Raw genomic sequence first — 24,985 nt, 5'->3', positions numbered from 1 at the left:
GTAAAGGAAGACAACATTTTTAGTGGAAAAAATGAAGAGGATTAAATAAATGTTTTGAAATAATTATCCTTGGCTGTGAAGATCAGTAACATGGGTGACACCAATTTGAGGTTGGACACGCAGTTGCTAGGTAAATGTTCTTGCAAAGGTATTTTTTGTGTGATTTTTGCAGTCTTTTGTGATAGTTTTTGTTATCAGGCATACAAGCATGAGAACCCTTTCTACGTGACCTTTCCAGCTTTTTTGGTTAGGGTTTTTTGTTTTGTTTTGTTTTTGACATTAGTGGCTCTATTTTGATCTCAACAACTTTCACATACTCAAAACTCCTTGCTCTTTCTTTCCATTGTGTATGGCAGCTAATATCTTAGTCCTTTCAGCTGTAGGTGCTGGGTTTTTTTTTTTTTTTTTAACTCTCTTGGGCTATGCCCCTTCCTCCTCCCAACCCTATGGTCAGCTAGGGATTTAGTCAGTTTATACCTAGATTTTTGGTCTTAACCTCTTCAATGGCATTTTCACTCCAGGGATTTTTCCCCCCAAATCTTAAGCTGCTTGTTCAGCAATGAAGTTAACACTATGATTTTCTGCCATTGGAGCTGCAGCGGTCAGAGATTATAATTCTTACCTGTTGTGATTCCATTGGGGTAAACTCTTCTGGTTTGTGCTGACATTTCATTGGCTACCAGTTATTTCAAATAGTTTCTTCTATTTCATTCAGATTTTTAGTTATCCAGAGAGTTTATCTGACAGATTTACTTTGCCATTATCAATAGTTGGAAATATTTTATTTAGTTTATCCATTTATTTATTTGAGACTTTTATGGGATTATTGGCTAAAGAAAATTGTGTGAAAATCTGAAAGCAAGAGACAGATAATTGTATATGGTGCTTGTTCTTGACAAAATAAGACATTCAGACAAGGGTTACATTTAAAAAATATATTTGAGCTCATTTCAACTACTTATTACTTAAGACTTTAGGAGGTGCCAAATAGGAGAGTGAATAACTGTGTGTGAGGTCAGACTTAAAATTTTTGATTTAGATGTGGTATATGCCATACCAGAATAATATGATTAACATGATCCACATTATTTCAAGACCATTTTTCTCACAGCCTTGTAGTAACAGGAAAAACTATACACACAGATGATAGCCCGGATATTTTTGTACTTCTTTAGGTGTGATGTGATTAAAAGTTTGGCTGTTGTAGTGAATGTAGAAATGGGAGGGAGGGGTGAAGTATTACAAAGATAGAATGAGCAACATTAACTGTAATAAATTACATACAAGGGAGGAAGGAGGAGTCAAAGTTTTATACACATATATGGAGAATAGAGTATTATTTGTAGGGAAAATGTGTGCATGTATTTATCTGCATATATATAAATTTAAGTAAAATAGTGGCAGACAGAAGTGGTCATCTGTTTTACTCTGATAATCATGAACCTCTTTTGCATTACCACTATCAGAACCTAGTTTAGGTTCTAATTTATACTTGGAGTATCAGCTGCCAACTTTGTGACTAACATAGTGGTAAGTTCTGGGGATAAACCAGAGCAGAAGATAGAGGCTTGTCCTCAGGGAAATTAATAAGTACTTATTGCCCTGAGGAAATAATAGCAAGCACTTATGTGGAACTTTGAGTGGTAATCCCTTTTATATAAGCTTTTACTTTTACTATATGATCACTTTTTTTTTGAGTTGGAGTCTCACTCTGTTGCCCAGGCTGGAGTGCAGTGGTACACCACGGCCACCCCATTATTGACCTGCTGGGCTCTGTCAGTCCTTCCACTTCAGCCTTGCAAGTAGCTGGAACTACAGGCACGCACTACTAAGCCCAGCTAATTTTTTTTTTTTTTTTTTTACATTTATTGTAGAGACGAGGTCTCGCCAAGTTGCCCAGGCTGGTCTTGAACTCGGGAGCTCAGGCAATCCACTCACCTCAGCCTCCCAAATAGCTGAGATTACAGGCTGAGCTAATATATAATCACTTTAAAAAGCACTTTCTATGAGTTCTCATTAACTCAATCCTCAGAGTAACCCTATGAAGTAAGAATTAGTACATCTTTTGTACAGACAAGGACATTGAGGCACAGAAAGAGATCAACATGCCCAGAGTGATACAGCAATGAGTGACAACTCTGGGATTTGTACATAGGTAGTCTGGTTCCAAAACCTGTGATTTTAACCAATCTTCTGCTTTGCCAAAACAAAAACTGAAAATAGTAAGACATATCTATAATTGTCTTCAAAATATCTTTTTTGATTGTCACAAAATTGGAACTGTGGCATATTCTCTCTGTTTGCTTATGTTCATTATTTTAGAAGAATTTGAGTGACTCTATGTGTAAGTTAGACTGCTAGGCCTTGTGAGACAGTTGAAGGGAATCAAGAGTCAGGGGCCTGGCCCAAAGAGCTTGCATTCTTAAGAGGGGAGGTGGGAGCTTTTCAGATATACAAAGCAGAAATTGAGATGGATCAATACAAGTAAACTAGATAGTAGTTTACTAGTGGAAAAAAGCATTAGTCGATTATGAAGACTTATTAGTAGTATGGAATTATAGCTAGGTTTGAAATAATGCTATATTTAAATATGAAGGGGCACAGTGGAAACAACAGTGATAAATGAAATAGAGGCCAAAAAAAAATCTGCTAAATATTGTAAGAATAGGGCATAGATCAGTTTAGCTGAAAGGGGGCATGTGAGAAGAGTAATTGTTAGAAATAATGTTTGGATTCTTGAATACCAAACTAGGGAGTTGAACTTAATTTATGGGCAGTGGAGACCCATTTAAGAATGAAGTGATATAGCCGGGCTCGGTGGCTCAGCCTGTAATCCCACGCTTTGGGAGGCTGAGGTGAGTGGATTGCCTGAGCCTGCGGGTTTGAGACTTGCTTGGGCAACTTGGTGAGACCTCATTTCTACAATAAATCAAACATTAGCTGGGTGTGGTAGCGCGTGCCTGTAATTCCAGCTACTTGTAAGTTTGAGGCGGAAGGATCGCCTGAGCCCAGCAGGTTGAGGCTGCGGTGGCCGGGAGTGGTCACTGCACTCCAGTCTGGGTGACAGAGTGAGACTCCAACTCAAAAAAAAAAGAATGAAGTGATGTGATTGATTGAGCTACAAAATATATTGCATGGAGTAGGGGCTATTGTTATTGCAGACATGAGTTTTGGTTTTTGCAGGGGGTGGTTAGAACTCAGAAATATAGCTCTCCATAATTTATAGGTAAGGATTTCCAGTTGTAGTTTTGGATTGAGAGATTGGAGCAAAGGAAAAAAATTAAGTACTATGTACTTTATTCTGTGTAAAAGGCTACATTTGTGGTGATGCACTTGTTTTGTAGTACTTTTTAGTCTCTTTTAACCAAACTTATTAATTGAGCTTGCTGGGGAAAGACTTCGTACTGGGTACTAAACTGACTTTTCATGACCACTCAGGGCCACCCAGTGCTCCTGCAGAAGACCGTTCAGGAACACCGGACAGCATTGCTTCCTCTTCCTCAGCAGCTCACCCACCAGTTCAGCCACAGCAACCACCATATACAGGAGCTCAGACACAAGCAGGTCAGATTGAAGGTAAAACAGAGCTTGGAGTACATGTGTGGGAAGGTACATATGCAGAAATGTTTATTGCAGTGTTGTTGTAGTGGTAAGCAATGTTACATATACAGTCCATGCCATGAACACAGCTAGGAACAATTTTGGTATACTGACGTGACATCATTTGGTGTTAAAAAGAAATAGAGCAGTATGTCAGGTATGCTTTTGATTATTGGGGGGGAAAACAAAATCTAAGAAAGTGTTTATGTGGATATAGAGACTGGTTGAAAGCTGAGAAGGATTCATATGTGTCAGTGATGTCCTTGGAGAAGAGAGTGAAATTTGGAAGGGTGACTTCACACCTTATTTTGTGTAATACTTAGGGGCTACTTTTTAAATTTAAAAATAGAGATAAAGTGTCATTTTGGGGGGGAAGGAAAGATTAATAGCCCTTCATGTTTTTGTACAGTTAGGAAAATATCTTTAATGGAAAAAAACAAGGTATTGTAAGTAAAAATTTTCTTCTCTAAATAATGTTTCCTGGCCGGGCTCGCTGGCTCAGCCTGTAATCCCGCGCCTTTGGGAGGCTGAGGTGAGTGGATTGCCTGAGCCCGCAGGTTCGAGACCTGCCTGGGCAGCGAGACCTCATCTCTACAGTAAATCAAAAAATCAGCCGGGCGTGGTAGCACATGCCTGTAATTCTGGCTACTTGGAAGGCAGAGGCTTCCAGAAGGATCGCTGGAGCCCAGCAGGTCGAGGCTATGGTGACTGGGAGCGGCGACTGCACTCCAGCCTGGGCGACAGAGTGAGACTCCAACTCAAAATAATAATAATAATAATAATAATGTGTCCTTGGCTGAGTAACTTAGACTTTCTGGGTTTTGATATTCTCTCACAGTAAAATATGAAAATTGGACTAAACTAGTGGCTTCAAAAAAATGTGTTTAGTCCTGAATAAAATACACCTTTGAAAGCTCAATATTTAAAGCAGTTAAAAAGTCATTGCTATGGTTGAGAGGGGTTTTGGGGCCATAAACTTTGGATAGCTGGCACTGAGGTAACTCAGTGAAACCCTTGGAATTTTGCAGAACATGACTAAGTACATACTGATCTCTAGGATGCATTTTAGATATTAACATGTTATTTCTGTGAATTGCCTATGTATTTAGGACCCTTATAGCCACACATTCTACTTTAAAACAAACACCAGATGGTGCTCTAACTATTTGTTTAAAGGGGTCAGATGATAGTATTTTCAGCACCAGAAGCAAGTGATTGAGGTTATCAATCATGCTAAAAACAACACAATAGACTAAAGGAACTGACCACTTTTGGAATAGAATTCTACCATCCTTAGGTGATACTTTCAGAGTTGTCCATTGAGTGAATACTAGTCATTAGGGAAGTACATGTAGTGACATTTTGCTGATGAATGAGTCATTTGGGAAGAACCGCATTGCTTTAAACCTTTTCTCAGCCAATTTTAGTTACAGTCTTTCTCTGTACCAAACTGCAACTGCCAAAACTAGAACAAATTAGAACTGAAGCAGATGTGGGTTGAAACAGAGACAAAAGCAGAGTTTGAATATGATGAGAGTTTAATGCACATATCAATTATATCAAGCAAGTGAACTAAAACTGTTTGTTTAAAAAAAATCCAATTTTAACCATTGTTTACTATTGTAGAATGACAGTTGGAAGTATAATTGTACCAAATAATATTTGCTGTTCCTGTACAAAGATATGAGAATTAAGGTTCCACTGACAGTATCTAAGATTATTCTGTGAAGGTTTGTTTTAATAGAACATTTTCAAATATGTAAAATTTTAAACATATGAAAGAATATACAGGGAAGATTATTTCTCCCATCTGTTTCCCAGCAATCAGGATCCCTTTATCAGATGCATCAGATTAACACCATTTGATACATATTTCATTCTTTTTGAATGGCATTAATTGTATGCCTTGCTACAGCTGCTACTTTTAGTTTATATTAAACATACAATATAAAAAATTGTGCAATTGTTAATATGTATCATAATTTAAAGATTAAATTCATTAGATATAGATTCTTAATTATAGATCAGTGCTATCTGAAAGAAGCCACATATAATTTAAAATTTTCTATCAACTATATTTTAAAAAGTTAAAGAAAAAGTATAATTAATTTAAATTTTTAGCGTAATATCTCCAGTATTTCAACATGTAATCACTATTAAAAAGTTAAATTTTTAAAAAATTGTGTATTAGAAATCTGGGGTGTTACACTAATTTGAAACACATCAAACAACAAACAGTATATCACAATTTAGATTAGCCACATTTCAGGTGCTCAGGAGCCACTATATCTTATTGTATTAGATAGCACAGCTTTAGACAAACATGTCTGTTATTTATAGATTCCTATGATGAATTGTAGGCTATTTTAATAGATACTTTTTGATGTACGATGTATAAGTCTCTGAATTTGCCAGTTATTTAGATCAACTGCTGGTTATAATTTGAGCAGAATTATTAACATGAAGATGTATTACTTATAATTTATTAACATAGCAATCTCTTAAAATGTGTAATAATCCAAAATAAAATTAAGAAATTCTGAGCTGTTTCTTAAATCGCATAAAAGGAATCTTGGAATTGTAAATGTTTTTCCTCAAGGAGTGTAGTCTTAATATATTATTTGTTCACTAAGGATCAACAAAATATTGAGCATCATTTAAAAAACCAGGTTATGTTACCTTTCTTGAGATAAAGCCAGTGCCTATTACTGGAAAACTGTATGTAAATTTTTGAACATATACATAAGATAATCTGCTCTTCATGTACCCATCATGTGGCTTTAACACATCAATATTTTGACATTCTTTTTTCATCTGTTTCCTTTCTGTCCCCCTTTAAATTTGCTAGAGAATTTTAAATCAAATTCTGAACATGTTATTTTACTCAGCTATTTCAGTATGCATGTCTAACTGATAACCTTCTTTTTAAATACAAATGCCATGCCATTGTTACACCTAACAAATTTAACAATGATTCTTAATGTCAATATGTAGTAGTCTATATTTGAATTTGTCTAATTGTTTAAAAATTATTTTGTTACAGTTGACTTGTTCAAACACTGTGTAGTCGATTAAGTCCTTTTTTCTCAACAGCTGTCATCCTCTACATGTTTTCAAAGTCAAAACTATGTATACTATCTAATGCTATGTAATTATTGCCGTAAAACATAAATGCTTAAACAGCAAACATCTTATATAGTTTGAGAGAGTCAGATATCTGGAATGGTTTAGTTGTAATTTTGGCTCAGGGCTTCTCGTGAGGTTGCAGTAAAATGACTACTGTGGCTACAGTCATCTGAAGCTTAACCATGGCTGGAGGAGTCAGTCCTCTGTGGACCTCTCCATAGGGTTGCTTGGGTGTCTCATGACTTGGCAGTTTCCACCAGAGTGAGTGGTCGAGAGAAAGAGTTAAGGGGGCTGTTTTACAACCTGTCCTCAGGAAATTCACCATTATTTCTGTACTATTCTCTTGGTGTATAGGTCAGTATGGGAAGGACTACACAAGAGAACAGATACTCATATGCTTCTGCTTGTTCTTTGGTCATTTTTGTATGTGGAGTTAAATCTTTCTAATTTTTAAGAATGTAAAGGATACCAACCCATTGTCATATGCCATACATGTGCAGAGGTCATTGGGAGTCATCATGGAGACTGGCTACTGCTCTGTGTAATACAGTACATTCCCAGAAATCTTACCATTACTCTTTGTTTCATCCTCTTCTCTTTTTCCCCTTAGGTAATTTTTAAAAATTATTTTTTATAGTATCCTATCATTGATTCTTGTTGAATATATAATACATAAAGTGTAGCTTACACAGTCATGCACTGCATAATGACATTCTGGTCAATGACGGACTGCTTATAATGGTGGTCTCATGAGATTAAAATGGAGCTGAAAAATTCCTATTGCCTAGTGATATGTAGCCAGATCACTTTGTGTTCACATTGTAGCACAAAACATTACTCATATATTTGCAGTAATGCTGATGTAAACAAACCTACTGCCAGCCGTATAAAAGTATAACACATATAATTATGTATAGTATATACTACTTGATGAATGACTGTGTTACTGGTCTATGTATATACTGTACTTTTTAATTGTTATTTCAGAGTGTAGTTCTACTTTAAAAAAAAAAGTTAACTACAGAACCAGCCTCAGATAGGTCCTGCAGAAGAAGACATTTGTACCATAGGAGATAACAGCTCCATGCATGTTACCATCCCTAAACACCTTCCAGTAGGACAAGATATGGAGTTGGAAGACAGTAAATTGATGATCCTGACTCTGTGTAGGTCTAGGTTAATGCATGTGTTTGTCATAGATTTTTAAAAATCTGTGGCATAGTTTTTTAAAAAGTAGAAGAATGTAAAAATTTTAAAAATAGAAGCAGCCTATAGAATAAGAATATAAAGAGAAAATTTTTGTACAGCTGTGCCATATGTGTTCTAAGCTAAGTATTTCAAAAGAGTTAAAAAATTAAAAAGTTTGAGGTAAAAAAATTACAATAAGCTGAGGTTAGTTTATTATTGAAATAAAATTAAAAAAAATAAATTTAGTGTAGATTAAATGTACAGTGTTTATATAGTCTACATAAGTGTACAGTAATGTCCTAGACCTTCACTTTCACTCACTCAGTCACTGCTTTGCCAGAGCAACTCTCAGTCTGGCAAGCTGCATTCGTGATAATTGCCCTATACAAGTGTACCATTTTTAGATCTTTTTGCCATATTTTACTGTACTTTTTCTATATTTAGATACACAAATACTTACCATTGCGTTACAGTTGTGTGCAGTATTCAGTGGAGTAACATGCTATACATACAGGTTTGTATTTGCTATGCCATACAGTCTAGGTGTGTAGTAGGTTATACCGTCTTGGTTTGTGTAAGTACACTCTGATGTTTGCATGACACATTTCTCAGAACATGTACTCATCATTAAGCAATGCATGATTGTATTTTTTTAATTGCTCAAAACACTGCTGTGTCTGCATCTTGTTTTCTTCACTTCATATATCCTATATACTTCTCTTAAGTATGTAGAGATGTTCCTCCTTTTTATTTTACAGTTAAACACAGACTTCTTAATTAAGTTTCAGAAAACTGTGACAGAGTCCCATTTGTACTTGAATGAAGTGGGTTTAAAATAAGTACAGTAAATCCTCACTTAACATTGTTGATAGGTTCTGGAAACTGACTTGAAGTGAAACAATATATAAGGAAACTACTTTTACCAATAGGCTAATTGATATAAATGAGTTAAGTTCCTACAGCATATTTCTGGTCATAAAAATATCACCAAACTTCTACATAAAGACCCAAAACAAATGTGAATTATAAATACATTTAAGAAAGATTTATACAAACAAGTAGGATAATTATTTAACCACTTATTCCAGTTCAGGGTTGTGGGTCGCTGAAGCCTGTCCCAGCAGCTCAAGGCACAAAGTGGGAACCAATCTTGGTACAGGCTGTCATTCTGTCGCAGGGTGTCACTCACACATACATTTACCCTCACTCAGATGGGGGCCATTTGGGCATGTCAAGTAACCTAACTTGTATATCTTTGGGATGTGGGAGGAAACTGGAGTACTCAGGAAAAACCCACTCAAACAGGAGGAGACCCTGCACATGCACGCTCCATGCAGACTGTGGCCCTGGCTAGGAATATTTTTCCTCCCCATCAGTGTTATAATGGAACAACATTGAATAAAAAGATGCTATTTGAGGATTGCTGTAAAAGGAATATTTTGCAGAGATAGTAAGTAAATCTCTGAAATTTTTTAACCCTAGAAGTGGTATTTTCAAAATGGGTTTGTAGCAGTTTAGGGAAAAAAAAAACCGTAAGTAAAGAATTGTACCTTGCACATTTTTGAGGAGAACAATTAACACTTTTTTGACTGGGAGTTCCTTAGTCATTGATGACAAGCGTCTACTACATGAAGCCTTTATCTCAGCCTTGTTTGAAAATGCCTAAATTAGATTATTTTGCTCTTGGGATATGTGCAAAACTGCTTTGTAAGTTAAAGCTTTGGAGTTATGCCTGAGTTCTAGTGATGTTTCTTTTCAGTTGTTGATGGTTATTTTCTTGGCTATTGACCTTAGATAAGTGGCTTAGTTTTTTTTGTATCTGAAAGAGGAATTACCAACTGGATTGAACTTTTTTCATGTGTTCATTGTCTGCTTTTTACTTATTTTTGTGTTGTGGGGTTAATCACTCTAATTTCTAAGACAGTCCATTGTTAATGCTATATATATTTCTTCTCCTTGATTATATTTCTGTATCAACTTACCTTTTTGTTTTAGATTCTGGTCTATTGTATTCTAAAAGTTATGAAATGCAACCCAAGATTAAGGTAGTATCTAAATTTGGCTAACTTTTGTAATACCTTTTATGCTATCAGTCTAAATCATTGAGAAAACATTTAAGAAAATTTTGTGAGTCTTTTTTTTCTCATATTTGGGAAGAGGATAAATAGCTTAAAAAGTAGTTGAGAAGATTTTGTTTTTATTATAAAAAAAAATACAACTGCTTGCTAGGAAATAAGCCAGGTATAAATATGGGGTGTATCTCATTGAGTGCTGCCTGGGCAGCACTCAGACACCTGCAGGACTGAACAGCCACGGCTGTAAAATGGGCTTTGTTTCTTGATGTCAGCCTGGGAGTGCGAACTGCCTATTGCACCTCAGTTCAAGTGGCATTTAATAATGCATTTATTTTATTCTAGTACGCGTCTCAACTTCTGCCATAAGTGTCCAGTTTGCCCATAGTCTTTTGATTAATAGCATGTAGCTTGAATATTTTTCAAGAAATACCCAACATATATCATTTAAAAACCTTAAATACATGCTAGACATTAAAATGCAAGTTTTATTGCACTGTAGACATTAGATTTAGTTACGCTCACCATTAAAACAACTGAGAATTAGTGGAAATGACAAAAACAAAAACCAGTAAATTGTTGCTTGAAAATCACAAGTAATAAATGTCTCAAAGGTTTCTCCACAGGAACTGACCCCAGCTAGGACTCTCATGTCCAAGAACACATCCCCAGTGTTAAAAAGGTCTGCCATTATTTAAAAGTGCTATGAAGAACCATTTAAGCTTTATTGGATTCTATATGATTGACTAGACCATTCAGATGTTGGTATTCATAGAAAATAAAACTGTTGACAAAGGTGTTTGAGTTCTGGAACAAAATATGTTATGTTGTTCCTTGCCACCACAGAGTCCATTCCTATGATGACAGAGGTCCAAACCTTTAGAGGATGAACGTAGTGCTTTTAGAAAGATTTAGATGCTATTAATAGTATTTGTCACTTTTCTTATATTTTCATTTATGCCTTTTCAGCTTGCATGGTTTTTACTGAACATTATTAAACTTATTTGTTGACATTTGGGTTTGAAAACATTTGCTTTTCTGGGCTTTATGAAGTGGTAGCCACTAGTGTTACATCACATAATGCTTGTTGCCAACTAGTTCTCTGCAGTTAATTCACAGCAGAGCAATCACACTTCTTAAATTGTTCATTCTTCTCATCTTCGTAGACATTTTAAAGGGAACAAGCACATTCTTGTACATTGTCAACTCAGTGTGTTTATGTGTTTGGGTGGGGAGAGAATGTAACGTGCCTTGAAAACGTTTCTCTCTGCCAGGTTAAACCTGCCTCTTTTCCTTGTATTTTTTTTTTTAGGTCAGATGTACCAACAGTACCAGCAGCAGGCTGGCTATGGAGCACAGCAGCCACAGGCTCAGCCCCAGCCGCCTCAGCAGTATGGTATTCAGTATTCAGGTGAGCAGGTGTCACAGGGCAGTTGACTCTTGGTTTTTTGTTTTTAATTAAACTTTAAGCTCTTCCTCTTATTTTATTTGTAATGCATTGTCACCCTAGCTATTAAGTATTTATTAAGGGAACCATCATTTATTTATTTTTAAATATTTTACATGTTAATATTTTATTGTAAATTAACATTTCAATTTTCCAGGGGCATATACAACTTATAATCATAGCAGATGACTGCAGTAACCTGTAGTTTAAAAACTTTTTTTTTTTAATCAATATTTTTTATTTTGACACTTTGGGGCACAGCCTAAAAACATTTTTAATACAAAGCCAACTCTTACTAAGATGATTAACTTGCCTTTTAAGTGACTTAGAATTGTAAAATATGCAAGATCCTCCTTTCTCCCATTTATGTGTAACACATAAATCCAGTGTACTCTTAGTACCTGTAGAAGTATTAACAGTTCATTCAACATGGAAAGGTGATCTTACTAAATTCAAACTAAACTACTTGGGTTTTTAAATCTCTTGCAAGTAGGTAGCAGTACCAAAATCAGGCTATCAAAATACAATTGTATAAAATGTAATTAAGACAGCTAATAACATTTAGTTGTTTTAAATAAACATCCTGGGTATTTTGATTCTGTTTTACCATCTGTCCACTGAAGATTATATGTATTTAAGTATGATAAATCTCTGGTTATAATTCTGGAATTTTTTATATTTATGTCAGAGAGGAGTTTGTGACCAACTCTTGTTTTACAACCAAAATTTTAACTGTAATTAAAAATAATTTATGTAGGTTTAATCTTGACTAAATTCTATTTTCTGGAGTTTTGTAGTATTAGCTAGAGCAGGGTTCAGCAAACTATAGCCTACAGGCCAAATCTGACTTGTTGCTTGTTACTGTGGATAAAGTTTTACTGGAACATTTCTACTTCCATTGATTTTTAAATTGTTTGTTGCTGCTTTGGCAATATAATGGCAGAGTTGAGTAGTTGCAACAGAGACTTTGTGGCTCACAAAGCCTAAACTATTTACTATTTGACCCTTTACAGAAAAGTTTGCTGACTTCTAGACCGTCACATTCTGTCATTAATTGAAGTTTGACATATTTTAACTCTTAGAGCAATTTTATTTAGATTGTATTTGTTGTAGAGTGATTTAACTTGTAGCTACTTGTTTTTAATTGTATAAAATAGAATTTAAGCTTGGATTATGTTAGGTGGAAGGCTGTTTTCAGAATGCAATTTTTAAAAATAAAGTGTTACAAATTATATAATTTATAGAGAGAATATCAGAGCTGGAGGGATCTAATCATCAGATCCCAGGGAATTTTAGCCTTCACTGTGTTTCAGAATCACCTGGGGAGCTTTTTGGTGCCTGGGTCCCACCCCCAGAGATTTTGTTTCATTTGGTTGGGGGTGGCACTTAGGCTTTGGTATTTTAAAAGCATCACAGGTCATTCTAATGTGCGGCCATGGTTGAGACCACTGAACTTGTCCTACCCACTAATTTTATAAAAGAGGCAACTAGGGTTCAAAGAGATTGTGACTTGTCAAAGCATGTGTAGCCATTTATGGAGCTAGACCAGAAACAGGTCTCTTACCTTCACAGTTAAGTACTTCCCTGTGCCATTCTGCATTCTCCAACCTAGGCTAGGGGTTGGCAGTCTTTTTCCATGAAAGGCTAGATAGTGCTAGACTCTTTATTAAAAAAATAATAGAATTTCCATTTCTTGAAAATTCTGATGTATTTTACCAAAAGTTACTTATTTTGGGGGGATGTGGAAAGGAGACTCTATATGTAATGAATCATTGCCACATTATGGTCAAGAGACTAGTGGGCTGCTAATAAAATGGCATTCTCAACCCTTAGGGTTATTTCCTCTCCTGATTAATAATTAGAAATCTGTTTGCTTCCAGACTCAGTTAAAAAAACAATTTAGATTTCAGTTGCCAGGATAAAAAGGCAGTTAAAAAAATTTTTTTTTCTTACAGTCTTAAATTGATTAGACATTTTAAATAAAAAGTTGAATCCATCTGTTTCTCCAAAAACTTGTCATAAAAAATTTAAGTTAAGTTTTATGTAGAGGATAGGAGAAATTTTATGACATTCAAGATTTTCCATGAATTGATTTTCCATGAACTGATTTCAATTTAGTATTTAGATACTACCATGAGTAAAATGCTGTAGAAATTTGGTTTACTTGTTAACTAAGGTTGCTCTTAATAATTTTAGTCAGGGGCTTCACTTCGAGTAAAATGTAGGTTTTTGAAAAATTATGATCTTTGCATTTTTTTATTTCATTAGTCCTATTACTTTGAATTTGATTGAGAGATACGGAAATAGTCAACTAAATACTCTGCTTGGGGACTAAGTGGTGGTGGTGGTAACATTGGACCATCTTTGACACTCTGTTGGTTTGCCAGTTTCCCTCTGTGACCTTTTTCCAGTTTTGTTCATGGAGTATGTCATAAAGGTTTCTTTCATGAGTAAATTTTGAACCCAGGTTCAAGGTGAGTTCAGAATATACTCAAATTCATTCAATCCTTTTTTTTTTTTTCAATCCAGGGTTGTACATATTTTAATAATTTTCTTATGTATCTGGTATTTAATGCTGACAGGATTCCAGTCAATGGAGAGGTTTCATTGCAAGTAGCTGCAGGTGTGTTTCATGGTAGAGATAAAAGTTTTCAGTGAAGCAGACTTTCTTTTTTAAAAAAAAGTACATCCTAGTAAATAATGAATTTAGATTTTGTGGGGCAATATGTTATGCTTTTTATGTGTTATGTTGTACTCCTAAGTCAAAATTTTGAATTGTAAAGACAAAAGCATCAGATACCAAATCTAAAAGAAGTGAATGATTTTAAGGATTGTGAAAATGGTAATTAGTATTCTTAACTGATGTAGTTTTTATAGAGTGAGTAAACTTGAAGATGTATTTGTAGTATTGTTTCATTTTAAAATGTTCATTCTCTACAATGTGTTTATTTGGTACTGTTGTTAAATAGGTCTCTCCTGAAAAACCTGATTAATGACTGTTTAGCTTTTGCATTTTTGGTCTTTCTAGAAAATATTTTTTCACTTATCATTTGAGCATCTACTCTTTTCTAGGAATTATGCTAGAGCGGGAATTTGCTGTCAGGGATGATATAGTCTTGGATTAGAGGGTTTAAAATATTGTAGAAAATGCCTCTTTTGTAGCTATTTGTTCTTAAAATTGTGATGAGTCTACCACTCTACTTGTTATATAAATATCTCTTAGATTTCTCATCATTTTTGGTCCATAACAGTAAGACTAATTATCTGGAAAAGTTTTACTAAAAGAGAAATAAGATATATGTTATTTATTTTGCCTTTTCAGCAAGCTATAGTCAGCAGACTGGACCCCAGCAACCTCAGCAGTTCCAGGGATATGGCCAACAACCAACTTCCCAGGCACCAGCTCCTGCCTTTTCTGGTCAGCCTCAACAACTGCCTGCTCAGACACCACAGCAGTACCAGGCGAGCAATTATCCTGCACAAACTTATGCCACCCAAACTTCTCAGCCTACTATTTATACTGTGGCCCCTGCCTCTCAGCCTGGAGTGGCTCCAAGCCAGCCTGGGGCCTATCAACCAAGACCAGGTTTTACTCCTCTTTCTGGAAGCACCATGGTCCCTCCTCCAAGTGGCCCTAACCCCTATGCACGTAACCGTCCTCCCTTTGGTCAGGGCTATACCCAACCTGGACTTGGTTATCGATAAGGAGATTCTGCCACACTGATCAATGTAGCTGCTAGCTATTTGCCTCCCAGAAGACTCCAATACTACTATTTTAATTTGTATTGAAGTTCAGAAATTTAAAAAGCAGAGCATTTTTTTATGATATCATTGTTGCTGTTAATTGAAAGTATGATTTGCTGGAACACAAAGACCAAAATGAAAGTTTTTTCCTCCCTGCTTAAAAATGTAGCAGCTTCCTAGTTATTTTGGAACACTACTCCTATGTGTGTAAAGTGATTGACTTTCTAGCTTCCCTTGTCCAGAGGATATTAAAATGCTAGGTTGAGGTTTAGCCATCTTACTTGGCTTTTTACTATTAACCTGATGTACTAAAGTAGAGCCCTTTGAAAAGACTAGATATTATGTAACATTGATAGGTTAATAAAGATGATTGAATTCACTAGAGGTTGTGAAATTTAATTTAGTCATTAATATATATGTGAAAAAAGTCATATTTTTCAGAAATACTTGTTGGTGTTTGGTCTTAACATTTTAACTTACAGATTTTCATTCACAGAAAAACAGTACCATTTGGTTTTTGTCCTTCCTTCCTTTGAAAGAAATGCATTTAACAATCATTGGTTTAAAACAAACTATAAAATAGTCTTCACAGGAAGACTGGTTAACTTAATCTATAAACATAATAAATACACTATTAAAAAATATAAGAGCAGTTTGGTAGATCCTGAATTACTGATTTCCCTTCTTACAGAGATAAATGGTATATTACATACTGGTGAACCATTCAGAAATTAAAAAAAAATACAAATCTTAAAAAAAAACTACACCTCTTTATTGCAGAATTTATACTTGTTTGAAAAATACAAAATGTAGCACTGATAAAATTGAAGCATGTTTGAAAGGTAAGCACAGGGAAAAGTCCTTTCAGAATGAGGGCAACAATGTAGCAAGAATTTCCATCTTCCTCCCCAGCTGAAGGGAAACAATATTTTTTTTTAAATAAAAATGAGTCAGATTTTCATAACAGATTAAGTTGAACAGAGTTACAAAAACATTCTTTGATACATTCATTCACAGAGGTCCTATGCATAAATATATAGTAAATAACCTGTTAAGTGCTAGGGGTCTCATGCATTATCTTTTTGTGCTCAGATTTCACATTCAGTCTCTAAGTACATACAGTTTGATTAGACTCATAGAAACAATATGAAGACAATTACTCAAAGGGATAGTTTGACAAAGTATATTCAGAAGTCGTTACATACATACTGGTAGAGAAAAAAACAATGTTTCTTTTGAAACTTGAATATATCAGCGTCTCAGCTTCATTTTTAGCTGAAGTGAAATGTGCTGATTCAAACAAATTTTTAATTTGCAGGTATTTTAAGGAAGTGTATATTAGCATGAATGTGTAACTAAGTTCCTCACAAAAGCTGTTCAGCTATTGCTAAAAAATTGAAGTTTAAATAAACATGAATGCTAGGACCTTTCCCCCCCAGATACATAAACTGAAGATAATTTGATCCAATAAGTTAAACTAAGTAGAGATTTATGGAATTAATTCATCAATAGGAAGAGAGTACACGTCAAAAAAAAGTAAATATTTTTTAAAAAGTATAAGTTTTTTGATGTTAATTTTGTTATAAAAGTATTTCAAAACATCATTACAACAGTGTGATAAATAATATACAAACAATCTCTTAAAATACCATGAATAGGGAGCCAGCTTCCCAAAAATGTTATTCTGTTAATGTCAATATCTTGCTTTCTTAAAATGACTTTGTAAAACCTGATAAATACTCTCAGCAATCTTCTAATAAACATCTAATATTGCTATTAATTAGATTGTAGACTTTTATACATAGTAAACAAAGTAGCTTTAAATGAATGTGACAAATACCATAGTGTTTCCAAAGACTTTTTTTTTCCATGATGAAACAGAAACAGAAGGTACTTTTGCGTATGGTGCAGCATCTACCATTTTCCAGGAATTGTAGTCCCACATTCGTACCACTGAACATAATTGATTTGGGTGTGACCACCTATTTCTCCAAATTGGACAGGTTCCTGGCGGACTGCTCTGAAGTAGCCTAAGAGGGAAAATAGTTTCATTTTAATAGCTGCTATATTATATTTCTGCCCTCACTGCTTGTAGATTGAAAAATGTCATTGAATGACTGAAGGTTACTCTGGGTTCTGAAGCAAGGTAATTTAGAGAACTAATAGCAACAGAGGCCCCGGGTGGCTGGCTACAATGGGCACCTGAAAGATTGTTGACATTTGCCATAGCAAGTTAAGATTGGGATGGTTGGTGGTGTCTGAGAACAAGCTCAGCTATCCATTAATATATTCACAGAGCTTAAGTCATCTTTTAGTACAATTGGTTATTTTTAAGTGCCAGTGAACAAAATATGTTTCTGAAAAATCTAATCAAATAGTTTAAAGTATTTAAAGAAACTCCTGGTGATTCCTGGGTAATATGAACAATTAATTTACCCCCTTCTTCACTGCTTAGACAAGGATTAATTTTCAATCTTACTCAGTCCTCATTACGTAGGTTGGTGCTGATGGGTCTTTAGCAATTTACAGAAGTTATTTATTTCTCAGCAAAATTTTCTATTTTAATTATATGTTTACTTATAAGGTAAATTATACTGTTACATTTCCATTTATGGTAGTAATAGTTTTAAAAAAAACTTTAAGAGAATAAAAAATAACAAGTATGCTTAGTATGACAAAGATCATAAGGGTTATGTGTGAATGATTTAAGTTTGGGAGACACTATTTTTATAGCTGTTTCAGATTTTTTTGAAGTAGAAAACACTTATATATGTCTGTATAACTTCCCTTGGCTCACTATCCTAGTTGACAAATTCATGTTGAAGTCTTCATTTTTTCCTAGCTAGATATGTGGAGCAGTAGTACTACAGAATTCTTTTTAAACTGATCGCTTTGCTCAGCTTGATTTCTTTCTAGGTTAATCTGTAAAACCCTGTCGCTTAAGAGGAGGATCCGGAAACATACCTTCTTTGGTTGGCAACTGGTCAGAAGTGAGTTGCTGTCCTGTGCGTCCATCTAAAAATGAATCCACAAACTGGCAGTGATCTTCTCCATGACCCCTCTGATCGCCTATGTTATAAAATTTTCCTGAAGAACCAGAAATAAGAAGTGTTACTCTCTTATACTATCTTACTTTCTTTGATATGTGATAATTCTGGATCAAATAGTTTCAGATAATCATCTTTCTTGTTCTTGTACATTTCCCCCCATGCCCTCTCACTCCAGTTCAAGCCACAGATATCTTGACTGAATTGTGAAACAGTCTCCCAGCTAGAGTCCCTACTTCATGCCTTCCTGCCCCTCCCCTTACTGAGTTTCTGTCACACTAGTTGAACGGGCTGGGAATGTTCTGTCTCAAGCCTTTGTACTTTCTTTGTCCTCTACCTCTAAATGCTTTTTCCCTAGACCTTTGGATGGTTGGTTCCTTCTTATAATTTTCTTTTTAGCATAAGTGCTACTTTTTCAGAGAGGCCTTCCCTAACCAGTCTAACTAAAGGAGCTTTCAATCCTTGCTCAGCCATTTTCTCTCACCCTTTTACAAATTCTCTTCCAAATAATTATTTATTCACGTATTTGTTGTCTTTTCCTACAAAGGAGAGGAAGAAGAGGTAAGCTACATGAAAGCAGGAAATAAATATCTTTTTTGCTGCTTTGTCTCCAGCACCTAGAATAGTGTCTGGCACAAAGTAGATAATAAATATTTGTTGAATGAATGAATGAAAATCTATCTTTTTAAATATTGGGGCCAAGCTTATATATTTGTGTTTTTAAAATTTTTACTGAATGTATATAGAAAATTGAAACCTTATTGGAATGGCATAAGGATTATAACTCTTCTGCTATCTAAAAGATGTTATAGTCCTTCCATGAATATTGTTAGATATTAATAAACTACTTTTATTATCTATAGGCTTTTTATCCTTGGGGTGATTTTAACAAAATTGAGCTTTACCATGCTTGGTAAATTCTAGCTTGCCATGGTGGCACTGTTTCAAATTACATTTTTATTTACCTTCTAATAGCTTGTCTTTAATCTTTGTTTTCTAAGATGAAAACTATAACATTTTGCTCAGAGGGAAACTTATATTTACATCACGCCTTAGTGCCTGGAATTCTCCCTAGAAACGACCGAGTTATAGAATGTTGCAAAAGATTCCCAGGAGTCAGAGGCTCAAAATGGGTCTGGCAGCCCTGCTTACCTGTAAGGGAGTCGCTCAAGTAAATCTTGTATCTGAGAGAGTTGCACAGCTGTACTCCTACAAATTTTTTATACCACGTCCTTTTGACAAATTGTTTGCCCTTACATTCTGAGTAAGAGTCTGAATCAAAGGGTCTTTCAGTCCAGATGGCATCTCTTCCTGCTGTATTAGGAAAACACATGGTTTGAGTTTCGTTATCTTACTGTTGGGTACTGAAGAGGTATCTGGTTTTTTTTTTGAGTTGGAGTCTCACTCTGTCGTCCAGACTGGAGTGCAGTGGCCGCTCCCGGCCACCGCAGCCTCGACCTGCTGGGCTCCGGCGATCCTTCCACCTCAGCCTTCCAAGTAGCTGGAACTACAGGCGCGCGCTATCACGCCCGGCTGATTTTTTGATTTATTGTAGAGATGAGGTCTCGCTGCCCAGGCGGGTCTCAAACCCGCAGGCTCAGGCAATCCACTCACCTCAGCCTCCCAAAGGCGCGGGATTACAGGCTGAGCCACTGAGCCCGGCTCTTAAGAGGTATCTTAAAGCTTTAAAAAGCAGTTTGAAAAGTTTATTGTCAACTTACTGATAACTGGTTTTTCCTAGTGCCAAATATTGGAACTAAAAATGTTACAAAGGTTTAAAAAAGTAAACCAAAATAAGTTTATTTATAAGTAAGATAAATCTCAGAGCAGTGTGTTTAGGTGTTGAACGGCCTCTGCAGTGCTAGATGTAGACAAGTGTCCCTTAGGTTCAGGTTTCTTATTTGCAGCATATTATAAAATTGAAACTGCTGCTTTAATGTTGGTTAAAAGTAGAAATAAAGGTGTTATATCTTGACTTATTAAACAGAAAATTTGAGCTGACTTGATACATGAGTGAAAGCAAGTTTCAAATGACCACCTTGTTCCGAGAACATCATAGGTTCTCAGTGCTGTTTAGTGTGTTATGTAAACATTCACATCTGATTCATATTCTAAGAAGACTAAATGGAAAAAAGTGAAATCATGACTCAAATTCTGTCCTGTCTGTTTAGTTGAATCAGTTTGGAAAGCATGTCGTCGGTTCCCATTGAGACAGGTACTTACCGGAAATTGGCTCGCTCACTCTTGGGTCGGCTGAGGAGAAATAACAAACACAAAAGGCAGACATCAGGATTGTCCCAACATTCCAGGGGCATGGTGAGGAAGGTGGATGCTTAACAGTTGTTATTTACAAAATGGTACACTCTTGCTAAAGGCTGAACTTGAAAGTCTGTTTTGTTTTGGAAATTGCTCTTAATTGAATAATCTCCTGCCAGGTATCTGTTACATGTGATTTGAGTGGTTAGGAGTCTCTGTTGCTGTTCCAACCTTCACTTCAATTTAAAAAGTTTCCTCTTGTAGTTTTTCTTTTTTTTTTTTTTGAGTTGGAGTCTCACTCTGTCGCCCAGACTGGAGTGCAGTGGCCGCTCCCGGCCACCACAGCCTCGACCTGCTGGACTCCGGCAATCCTTCCGCCTCAGCCTTCCAAGTAGCTGGAACTATAGGCGCACACTACCACGCCCAGCTAATTTTTGATTTTATTGTAGAGATGAGGTCTCACCAAGTTGCCCAGGTGGGTCTCAAACCCGCGGGCTCAGGCAGTCCACTCACCTCAGCCTCCCAAAGTGCTAGGATTACAGGCTGAACCATGGAGCCCGGCTCGTCTTGTAGTTTCATATAAAAACTACTCATGGTAAAAATCACCAAGATGCCATGAACTATAGTTGGTATGACAATTATTATGCAAATTATAATGCTGTATATACAGATGCACCTCGTTAAGGAATTGGGACTTGGAAGATCTAATTAGTAATTGTCATAACGTATAAAAAAACTATCATGAGTTCCCTTTTTGGAGGTACTCACTGATGTTTTTATGCATACAGGTGAGCATTCACTAGATTTTTTGAAGAGTATAGGCTGATTATGTTTTTTTTCCTGACATCAAGGTAAGTGAGGAAAAGCTTACGTGGTGTTTTCCTAAGGGCACTTTCATCAGTTTGTTTTCCATAGATGGTTTTTTAGAAATAAAAGTAATTTTTTGAGCATGCATAGTATTAACTGGGTTTCAAACAAGCTCCCTATGAGAATCTTGCTCCATTGGGAATTCCTGCTGATGGGATTACCTGATTCAGTGCTGAATGCCACTGTGTTGCTGACTGGCCCTTCACCCAGTGGGTTTTTGGGTTTCACCTGGAATTCATAGCTGTGGAGGGAAAGAAAAAATTGTAATACATGGTGGTAGGAAGCAACATTCCCTTGTTATTACCGAGTCCTCCTGATTCTATTTTGAAATCATGATGATAGCGAATGGTGATACCTTCTACAAGCAGGTAGAGGGAAGAAAAATGTTTTCTTAATTTTACTGTTTAAACAACTTATCTAATGTTTTGGTATAAGCATTTAGTTAAGAGAAAAGATGGTTGTCTTTTTTTTTTGAAACAAACTTCAAATTAGTACAAACAACTGAGAAAGTTAATAGTGGACACATAGGTAAAAGGTATCTATGGTGAACCAAGGCTAATTCCAGCAACCAGGAAGGCTTGGTTTTCTTCAAATGTCTTGGCTACTTCACAGGGCCCAAGAAGTGGAAAGATTCCTCTTTATTGCCTAATAGCACAACTCTAGGTATAACCTTGAATCTAGGCCATCTTCCTCATTGTGGGATTTGAACTACTTATGTCAGAATCACATGATATGACAGCATACATTAAAGTATGTTTAAAATGTAGATTTCTTGTTCCACCCTAGCTATTGAGTACATTTTTGAGGGAATTCAGGTAGGAATTTATAACAAGTTCCTGAGGTGAGTCCTGTGCCCACTGCTATTTGAGAACTACTAGACTAAGCTCTTGAAATAGATATACAGAAAAATGTTCGTTTGCAAGGATTTCCTAGTTTCCCGGAAGTGATGCTGTCTCAAGAAAAGGGGCGTGGGTGGTAGTGCTGCCTTGTGAAGAGTTGGAACATAAAGACTGAGGCTTTCCTTTCCATAAACTAGATTTATGTCAGCCAAGCCCTTGGCTCTTTATCAAACAAAACCCCCAAAAGAACCCTATGGCCCTTGGAATTAAGTGAGTCTGTCTTTAAGAATTATTCATCAAATTGTGCAGGGTTTGACAAATTTTATTCATAAAATATGTAAGCAGAGCAAACCCTTCTAAGAAATTCAGACAGCAGAGTGATTTGCCATTTGCCTGAAATTAAGATTGCCTTCTAGCAGCAGACTTAGCAGTGAAAGAAATTTGAATTTAAAGGCAACCTGCGTCAACCAATAGCATTGTGAGAGGCTCCCAGATTTGTACAAGGTTTTTGGAAGATGATTTCCATATTTGAGAAGTTTGTAATTAAGAATTCAGAACACAAAAAATATTTTATAAACAAGTGAAAAACAGAAGGATGACAGCTGTCAGTTTGGTACAGATGGTACCAAGTGAGCAAGAAAAAAACTTGAGACAGGGAGACAATGTCTTCATCACTGGGGCACTGCATTGAAACACTGCTTGGGTCTAGTATAAGAAGGCAGAGAGTTACAATGATGGCAGCCACTTCTTGCATGCATAGTATGTATGTATCAGGTGCATTAGTCATTCTGCATATATAAAGTAATACAACACACAAACGCTGATGAGAGACTTACTCCGATTTACAGGTGAAAACATCAAGGCTCAAAACCCTTGTACTATAAAACTCTTTGCTTTTCAAACTTCAAGACATTTTGAAATGGGAATTAACACCCTTCCTCAGAGGGTTTTTAATGAGAGAATGCAAATGAAAGCATTTTGTAAACTGCACAACCAACAGAAGGTGCCATGGTCATTTGTCAATATGAAGACGTGTATCATTCATTTAAATCGGGGATTCTCATGTGAAATGCTTTCTTTTTTTTTTTTTTTCTTGAGTTGGAGTCTCACTCTGTCACCCAGCGGCCACTGCAGCCTCGACTTGCTGGGCTCCGGCGATCCTTCCACCTCAGCCTTCCGAGTAGCTGGAATTACAGGCGCACGCTACCACGCCCGGCTAATTTTTTGATTTATTGTAGAGATGAGGTCTCGCCTGCTCAGGCGGGTCTCGAACCCGCGGGCTCAGGCAATCCACTCACCTCAGCCTCCCAAAGGCGTGGGATTACAGGCTGAGCCACCAAATGTTTTTAAGCACTTAAATTCTTGCTAAGAGGCCTAATAACCTCAAAACATCACCACCAACAACAACCAAACCAAAGCAAAACCCCCACAAAACGACAGAGAACTGAAAATGGAAAAAAGAAATCACAGGCATCTGGACTTTGATTCAAGTGGGCAGTGCATTCCACATTCGTTCCAGACCATTGCCAAAAGCCTCGTGCTTTGGCCAAGCCTGATTGCTGGAACCATCTCCATGTCTTTTGATTTCACAGTTATGTACACTTAAGCTCCACTTTTAGCCTGGCCACAAATATTCATAAGCTACTTTTTCTGTTCTTTTGCCAACATTGTATGACATTTGACAAGTTTGGAAGAAATCATTTTATACTAAATTTAATTAACATAGGAATTGGAAAGTGTATGTATATATATGCTGATTAAACCCTATATAAACAAAAATATTTGTGGTGGTAAAATTTTTCCCAAGAAGCATTTTATCACAAGATGCCTGACACTATTAGGTCTAAGTAAGAGTGATGTCTCAAGGAAAATTTGTACATATGAAATAAGCATAGGATGCTATTTTAATAATTCAGAAAACATTCTTTGAAATAAACTACATTTACATAAATGAAACTTCAAATAGAAATTTTGGAAGATAAAGCTGAGGACATTTTACAAGTATTAGGACAAATAGTCCAGGGGATGAAAAAATGAGGAAAAACAATTATTTCAGAGAATACTAGTAACCAGTTAGTAGGAACTCTAGTAGAGAGAGCAGGGGGAAGGGAGTAGAAAATTATCTCAGAAATTGCTTAAGAAATTTCTCTGAACTGAAAGACATGAGATTCTAGATTGAAAAGGCCTGCTTTATGGCCACCAATAAAAAAGGCTGGGCATGGTGGCCCAGACCTGTAATCCCAGTACTTTGAGAAGCTAAGGTGGGAGGATTGTTTGAGCCCAGGAGTTTGAGACTAGCCTGTGCAACATAGTGAGATCTTGTCACTTAAATTATTTTTTTAAATTAGGCATAGTGGTACCTGTCCGTAGTCCCAGCTGAAGCAGGAGGATCACTTCAGCTCAGGAGTTTGAGGCAGTGGTAAGCCATGATTGTGCCATGCACAGTGACAGTGTGAGACCTCAACAACAACAATTGAAATCACTGACATTTGATTTCCTAAGAGCGATACAGCAAGTTAGAAAACAAGGGAACAATGCCTTCAGAAGTCTCCATTTTATCCTAAAATTCATGTCCTGCTAAACAATAGTATCAATGTAAAACAGACATTTAAAAACATGTAAGGATTCAAAAATATTGTCCTCCATAACTTTTTCTCAGGTTTGTGTTTCTTTAAAAAATGCCAGGCTCAGTGGCTCAGCCTGTAATCCCGCGCCTTTGGGAGGCTGAGGTGAGTGGATTGCCTGAGCCCGCCGGTTCGAGACCCGCCTGGGCAGCGAGACTTCATCTCTACAATAAAT

The 24,985-nt window shown here is 36.2% G+C and overlaps 2 protein-coding genes across 6 annotated transcripts in view; one reads left to right on the top strand and one right to left on the bottom strand.

Annotated features, from left to right (window-relative positions):
• TFG (TRK-fused gene) overlaps positions 1-15,556 on the top strand; it is a 37,268-nt gene extending 21,712 nt beyond the window's left edge. For 2 of the 5 annotated variants that reach the window (XM_021718110.1, XM_008069147.1), the window contains exons 6-8: positions 3,439-3,564; positions 11,299-11,397; positions 14,756-15,556. In XM_021718110.1, the coding sequence (XP_021573785.1) occupies positions 3,439-3,564; positions 11,299-11,397; positions 14,756-15,138 (608 nt within the window). In that variant the 3' untranslated portion in view covers positions 15,139-15,556. Of the gene's footprint in view, positions 1-3,438; positions 3,577-11,298; positions 11,398-14,015; positions 14,057-14,755 lie in introns of all 5 variants that reach the window. The other 3 variants (XM_008069149.1, XM_008069148.1, XM_008069146.2) reach the window with 3 other exon arrangements.
• Positions 15,557-15,927: 371 nt separating this feature from the next.
• The window catches only part of ABI3BP (ABI family member 3 binding protein), a 192,664-nt gene continuing 183,606 nt past the window's right edge, over positions 15,928-24,985 (bottom strand). Inside the window, exons 60-64 of the mRNA XM_021718108.1 lie at positions 21,509-21,588; positions 20,448-20,477; positions 19,377-19,538; positions 18,142-18,264; positions 15,928-17,207 (exon numbers count right to left, since the gene is read on the bottom strand). Coding sequence (XP_021573783.1) covers positions 17,092-17,207; positions 18,142-18,264; positions 19,377-19,538; positions 20,448-20,477; positions 21,509-21,588 — 511 coding nt within the window. The 3' untranslated portion in view covers positions 15,928-17,091. The remainder of the gene's footprint in view (positions 17,208-18,141; positions 18,265-19,376; positions 19,539-20,447; positions 20,478-21,508; positions 21,589-24,985) is intronic.

Source organism: Carlito syrichta, unplaced genomic scaffold (assembly GCF_000164805.1).
Source record: "Carlito syrichta isolate Samal-C Ts95f unplaced genomic scaffold, Tarsius_syrichta-2.0.1 Scaffold311833, whole genome shotgun sequence".
NCBI classification, from domain to species: Eukaryota; Metazoa; Chordata; class Mammalia; order Primates; family Tarsiidae; genus Carlito; species Carlito syrichta.
This window is presented reverse-complemented; position numbering and strand designations above follow the sequence as displayed.